At 56.8% G+C, this 6,971-nt stretch overlaps 1 protein-coding gene across 1 annotated transcript; it reads right to left on the reverse strand.

Annotated features, from left to right (window-relative positions):
* Positions 1-4,700: 4,700 nt before the first annotated feature.
* On the reverse strand, positions 4,701-6,331 carry CEBPE (CCAAT enhancer binding protein epsilon). Its single transcript, XM_077770294.1, has 2 exons — positions 5,822-6,331; positions 4,701-5,215 (listed from the first exon to the last, which is right to left on the reverse strand). Exons 1-2 carry the CDS (start codon positions 6,329-6,331, stop codon positions 4,880-4,882), a joined length of 846 nt encoding a protein of 281 aa, XP_077626420.1. The 3' UTR covers positions 4,701-4,879.
* Between the last annotated feature and the right edge of the window lie 640 nt (positions 6,332-6,971).

Consider the following 6,971-nt stretch of genomic DNA (forward strand, 5'->3'; position numbering starts at 1 on the left):
GGGGATCCATACTCCGCACGGCTTGCCTCTAGCTACCTTAGATCTCTGTTTCTCAAACCAAAGGTGAGGCTACAGCTCGGTAGGTGGGGCTCTCCCTGTTAGGGAACCTGGCTGTTTCCAAGTCCTAGGACCCTTGGGCTACTTCCGGAAGTCAGAATTGATGGCCAGTTGCAGCCATTCCCACCATGTCCCCAGCAGGGTAGCCTCAGGGAATTTCTCATAAGCCGGTGAAGTTTCTCTGGGGCAGGGCCTGCTTATAGGAGTGGCTGATAGAGGACCGTCAGGAGTCCTGTCCAAGTTAAACCATTCCCACTTGGGAACAGCACAGGCTGAGAAGAGAGGTCTGCTTGCTGGGGGCCAGCGAGGGTGACAGGAAGTGACTGGCCTGTCAGAGAGGAGGTGCACAGGCCCTCAGCCAGCCCTGGCTATTGTTGCCTCAGCATCTCCTATACAGCCCCCTGCATCCCATAGCCCCCTCCCTGGCTGGCGCAGGGTAGGGGTGGAGGTGAAGAGGCCCCTTTCCACCCCCACAACCCCAACCGGGATCTTGCAACACTGGGATGGGGGCCCTGGGGGCCCAGGCATGTGGCAATCCATGGGGGGTGGGGTGGGGAGGTGTGCACTGAGCAGGGGAGCAGCTTTCACAAGCAGCCACTGCAGGACTGACCTTGGCTGGGCTCACCTTGGGCAGCTTCCTCTCTCTCTTCCCGGTATCACCAAATAGCCTTCTTTCTCCTCAGCCGTTTCCCAGGGGCCTGAGGTCCTGTCTCACAGCTCGGCACTCTCATCCTGGTCTCCAGTTCAGCTCATGAAGGAAAAGTGGGCCTGAGCCCACTGCGGAGCCTAAAGCAATGGGAACACACGTGTGTGCTGCTTGGACCTTGATTTGCTGGTTTCTTAAAGTCACCGCATCCTGAGGACTAGCACTTCTTTCTGCCTCTTCTTTCCCTCAGAAAAGGGGGTGAGGGTGGGTTGGAAAAGGGGTTGGGTGCTGGATGCTTGCTCTCTGTGACACCTCAGTTTCTTAGGGACTGTCCTGTCCCACAGAGGGAATGGAAAGAGAATTCTATGCAATTCCATTCTAGACGGAGGGAGGTGTTTTCCTGCTTATCCCTTTCCTCCTTTCCGTTCAGCCAGCCTCACGTGGCTTTCTTTCTTTTTCTTGATCACCCGGACATCTTAGCACCTTCGCCTTTGCTCTCCCCTCTGCCAACGCTTCTGCCCCAATGTGGCACATCTGCCTCCTCCTTGACATGTTTTCAACTCCAGTGTCACTTTCTCAGAGAAGCCTTCCTTGACCACCCCAACTAAAATAATCCCCCTTCCTGCTTATTTATTTGGTTCCCCCAAATGGAGTTATTAATGGATTGACCAAAGGTGTTTGTAAAGGTGTGACTGAATGGGATTAAGAGAGAGCCTGTAAGATGAAGAAACCGGCTCGCTGCAGTGGGGGGTTATTACAGCCCCCCAGCGCCACCAGAGCAGGGATCCTGTGGAGGAGAGCAGTGGACAGTACTTGTCCCCCACTGGAGAGAGTTGGGGAATAAGCACCCAACTTTGCCCTCCTGCTGCCCTCCAACGCCCCGTCATGCCTGGAACCCAGCAGGATGACTAAGGATGGGGGCACCTAGGGGTGCCTGGGTGGCTTAGTCGGTTAAGCGTCCGACTTTCACTTAGGTCATGATCTCTCGGTTCGTGGGTTCGAGCCCCGCGTCAGGTTCTGTGCTGACTGCCAGCTCAGAGCCTGGAGCCTATTTCAGAGTCTGTGTCTCCCTCTCTCTCTGACCCTCCCCTGCTCACGCTGTCTCTCTCTCTCTCTCCTAGAAATAAATAAAAATATTTAAAAAAAAAAAAAAAGGATGGGGGCACCTAGAAGGGCAAAGGAAGACAGTGCATTTGCTTGTTGCCCTTTTCTTCCTACTCATTCAGCTAAGAGCTGGGTCTGGCTCGGCCACTACCGTGTTCTCAACATCTTGCAAGGGCCTGGCACGGGAGAGATGCTCGACAAATACTTTTTGAATAAGTTACTTTGGCCCAAACCAGGGGAGGTCAGATTAAAAGCCTCATTCAGAACGTGTGACTTCTGGCTACCTGTCGTCCCCCTGGGATGTGACCTGCCAGAGAATTGGGGCATGCTCGACACTTCTGGTCATGCAGGGACCAGGTGTGTTCTTTTCTCATAGCGCGGCTGGGACCCTTCTCCAGCCCTGGTGCCAAGCACCTGCCCTGAAGATGGAGAGGGGCTGGGAGGAAGCCCAATTCAGAGCTGTGGGAAAGAAGCATGGAGTTGATGCTGAAGCAACCCAGGTCCCATCACCCAGAACCTTGGAAATAAGTCAAGGGGCAGTGGTCTTGAGCTGAGAGGAGGAAATCCGGAGGTTGAGTCACTTACCATGTTCTGTACAAACCCCCCTTATGCAACCCATCCCCCTGGGCTAAAAGGAAGGTGCGGGATTCTCCCGGACATCCACAGAGACTGGCGCCTCCTCCCTTACAAACTCAAGAGGCCCCACGGATGAGGGAATAAACCATCTATAGAGGTTCAGCTCTGTCTGCGCAGACCAGATCTGGGCCAGTGGGATCCAGGAAGAGATGTACGACCGGGTGCTGAGGGGCACAGAAGCAAAGGCAGGAAAGGGACTGAGTCCTGGGTGAGGCCGGCTTGGTGCACACGGATGCCCAAGATGTAGGAAGTCTCTGCCCTTGGGGATGTGGAGATGAGGGGAAGGGAGGGAGAAGGTGAGAGAGGTGACGGGGAAGATCCGGACTTTCCCTCCTATCAGAAAGTTATTCCTTGATGCCTAACTTGGGCCTTCTCAGCAGCGGCCGACAAGTCACTGGCAGCCCAGGAGAGACTCTAGCCCCTATTGTGTCTCATGTCTCTCACTGTGCCCATAATTCCTGGTTACTTATTGAAGGGACTCTCAGGCCCACCCTGTGCTGTGTGTCTCTGTGGGGAGGGTGTGAGCACGGAGTAGAGACAAATGCTATGTACTGACACAGCAAAGGGACAGAGAGAGCCTCAGGAGAATGACTCTTATCCCCTCTGGCCCTCAGCTGCTTTATCTGTAAGATGTGGCTCACACTATCTTGCTTGTCTGAGGCCAAAGCCCACCAGCCGATCTCTTGAGGTCTCTTCTAGCACCTCTTGAGATCTGTGATTTTTGTGGAGCGTTTTTTGGTTCTGCCTATAAGCAATCGTGTGACTCTGGCTAAGTCCTTTTCCCTCCCTGAGGCCTCAGTTTCCTCACCTGCAAACTGAGAAGTTTAGATGAAATCTTGAGGTCCTTTCAGTTCTAGCAAATATTCATTCGTCTTACCATGTGCCAGGCCCTGTTTATCCATGAACATAACAACACTGTGAGGTGGGTACTAATACTAGTCCTGTGGTACAGATGACAAAACTGAGGCACAGAGAGAAGTCACTGGTTCAGGCCACACTGCTAGAAAGAACTGGAAGGAAATTCAAATGGAGCCTCTTGGACTAGAGTTCTATGCAAGAAAGAATACTTTGCATAAAGGATTTTACTGCTGGGAGTGCCTGCGTGGCTCAGTCAGTTAAGGGTGCGACTTCTGCTCATGTCATTATCTTACCTTTTGTGACTCTGAGACCAGCGTCCGGCTCTGTGCTGACAGCTCGGAGCCTGGAGCCTGTTTCAGATTCTGTGTCTCCCTCTCTCTCTGCTCCTCCTCTGCTCGTGCGTCTGTTCTGTTTCTCTTTCAGAAATAAATCAACAATAAAAAACAACAACAGGGGCGCCTGGGTGGCTCAGTCGGTTGGGCGTCCGACTTCGGCTCAGGTCATGATCTCACGGTTCGTGGGTTCGAGCCCCACGTCGGTCTCTGTGCTGACAGCTCAGAGCCTGGAGCCTGCTTCAGATCTGTGTCTCTCTCTCTGACCCTCCCCTGCTCATGCTGTCTCTCTCTCTCTCTCAGAAATAAATAAAACATTTAAAAAATAAAATAAAAACTCTTAAAAACAACAACAACAACAAAAACCAAGGGGTTTCACTGACAGAGGTGATTGTTCTCGTAGTTATCAACTTTCTCCTACACACACAGGTCTCAGGCCTTTCCCAATGGAGTCCTCCCCCAGGCACTCAGATTCTAGTGCTTTGGGGAACCCGAGCCCCAGAGAATGAGGGACAAAGAGGGAGTGGGTGAGTAGGAGCCATGGGGGGATGTCAGCCTGGTGGGCTCAAGCTGTGGAACTGGAGGCAAGGGGTCGAGTCCTGGATTAAGAGCTAGAGGACCATAAATGTGGCAGAGCTATCTGAAAGCTGGCAGGCGCCCCCAGACCTATATATCAAGGTGCTGGGGTCAGCAGGCCTAGGCAAAGGGACTGGGTGGTGCTGCGATGCCCCCACAAGCCACAGAACCCTGATAGGGAAATATCCAGAGGCTGCTCCAGGCCTCTGGGGTTGCAGGGGTGGGGTGCCTTCATTATCCAGACGGATGGAGTGGGTTGGGGTGGGGGCGGGGGGAGAGAGGAGCAGAGCGACAGACACACAGCCTGGCTGTGTGGTGTGTCAGGGGAGAGCTGGGGGCAGTGTATCTGTATTCTTGGATATTTATTTGTGCCTGAACCGAGAGGTATGCAGTCCCAGCCACGTGCATTCCCCGCCCTTGAGGCCCCCATGCCACACATGCAACACGCCCCCCTCCCCGCAATGCCCAGGCCCAGTGTGCAGGCCCATTCCTGAGTCATAGTGCAATTTTATTCAGCCAAAGAATCATCATGCTGGGGTCTGCCCTTCTCCCTTGCCACCCGCTGCGATTTGTCCACGGTCTATGTCTCAGGCTCGGCCTGTGAAGGCCTCTAGGACCTCAGCAGGGTCAGGCCGGGCTGGGGGCTGGTGCCACAGTCTGCCAGCCCAGCTCAGCTGCAGCCCCCCACGCCCTTGATGAGGTTGGCAGCCTCGGGGATCTGGCGGAAGAGGTTTCGGAGGGTGTCCAGCTCCTGAGTCAGCTGTTCCACACGGCTGCGGAGGCGCTCATTCTCTGCCATGTACTCCAGCACCTTCTGCTGCGTCTCCAGGATGCGCCTCTTGGCCTTGTCCCTGCTCTTGCGGACGGCGATGTTGTTCCGCTCCCGCCGAAGCCGGTACTCCAGGCTGTCCTTGTTCACCGCCTTCTTGCCTTTGTGCGAGGGGCCAGCTGGGGACGGCGCCTTGAGGAGGGGGCTGCAGGGGGGTGCGGCAGCGGCCACAGGGGCCTGGAGGGGGCACAGAAGGACGAGAGGTGAGGCTCTGGCCAGGAAGCAGAGTGGAGGCAGGGCAGGAATCCCAGTGGCACGGGCACCCTTGGGCGGCAAAGAGGTACGGGATCCAGAGCCAACTTTTGGCTCTCAGTAAGAACAACCACTGCCCTGCCACATGCAGAGGGTCCCCTGCTCTGACCAAAACTTCCTTTCGTGTTCCCACACGGTCTGAGGACACTGTCGTCAGTCTATCTCGAGCCTCTAGTCCTACGATCAGTGGGTGTTTTCTCTTCTAGAAGCAGGCGGCAGAGAAACAAGAGGAAAGGGCTGATGGGCAGCAGAGAAGCTGGTGGGACCTGAGGTCAGGACAGGTTGGCTGGCCACAGGGGCTGCGGGACACACTGGGTTCCAATCCCTGGGGTACAGGACAAGCGTGGATTCACAGAGAAGCGAAGAGGGGTCCTAGCCGGGTGGTGAGCACAGAGGACTTTGGGCTAGGTCAGTTCCACAGAGCAACACCAAACACAAGACTCATCAGGGTAAGCGGGGAACTCAGAGTCCGGCACCGGCACAGGCCTCTCTCCAGCACCTGGGTGGCAGGGACCGGAGACCTGCTCTTACCTTGAGGACGCGCAGGGGCTGGCTGGGCGCTGCCAGGGCTGGGGGCAGGTGCATGGCCGTCTGCCCACAGTGTGCTACTTGGTACTGCAGAGGATTGTAGCCACCACGGCTGGCCCCTCGGCTGCCCTCTGGCCCCCGGGGCTCCTCCTTCACGGCCACGGCCCTGGGGTCGTAGCTCCCCGGGCTGCTGTAGATGCCAGGCCCCAGCGCCTTCCTGTCAGGGCCGAAGGTGTGTGGCGGGTAGGCGAAGGGCCGTGGGTCGGGCGGCAGGTAGTGGGGGAAGGCAGGGGCTCCGGGTCCCTTAAGCCCTCGGGCCTCAGGTGCCGGCTTCACAGTGAAGAGGTCAGAGAGGAGCTGTTCCTCCCCAGACTCGATGTAGGCGGAGAGGTCAATGGAGGCCTCATGCTCGCACATGTCCCCCAGCTCTCCGGGCCCCGCTCGGCCCCCCGAGAACTCGAGCGGCTGCTGGCCAGCCCGGGGCTCACACTCGTAGTAGGTCCCGTGGGACATGGCCGGCCCGCCCCCTCGCCTCCCCGCCCCTGCGGCCCTGCTCTTGGGGCACCCTCTGGGATGCTTGGCCTGCCCTCTCCCTATCTCCCCCTGCCCTAGATCTGCCCTAGATCTGCCCTCTCCAGACTCCTCTGTCACCCACTCCTGTGTGGCCTCTCCTCCCTCCTCTGCTGTTTCCTTTTCCTTCCTCTGTAGTCAATGCCTCTTTTCTCTTCCCTTTTTTCCTCCTCTCTCCTTGGGGTGACTTAGGGAGGGGCAGGGCACACCCCAGGGGAAGGGGTGCAGAGCTTAGATAAAGGGGGCCCCTGGCCTATTTAGCAGTTGGGAGCACTCTTTGGTCAGGGTCCAAGCCAGGGTTCTCAGATGCCTGGGAGCTGATGCTTCTGGGGATTCCTCCCCCCTCCCTGTTGAGTCCAGGGGATTCCAGAGTCCTCCCTGAGGGCAACACCTCACTCTGAGTGTCCTCCTCCCTCCGACTTCTAAAAAGTTCTGTGCAGATGAGGTGCCAAGTCAGAATGAACAGAGAAAACCCTCTGCCAGTGCCGACCCCCTGCCTGATCTGAGCTCCTCCCTTGACACGCCTCCCTCTCTGCCACCACCCCCTCCCCCGCCCCCCAACGCTGGGCTCCACCTACCCCCA

This window comes from Crocuta crocuta, unplaced genomic scaffold (assembly GCF_008692635.1).
Source record: "Crocuta crocuta isolate KB4526 unplaced genomic scaffold, BGI_CrCroc_1.0 scaffold175, whole genome shotgun sequence".
NCBI lineage: Eukaryota > Metazoa > Chordata > Mammalia > Carnivora > Hyaenidae > Crocuta > Crocuta crocuta.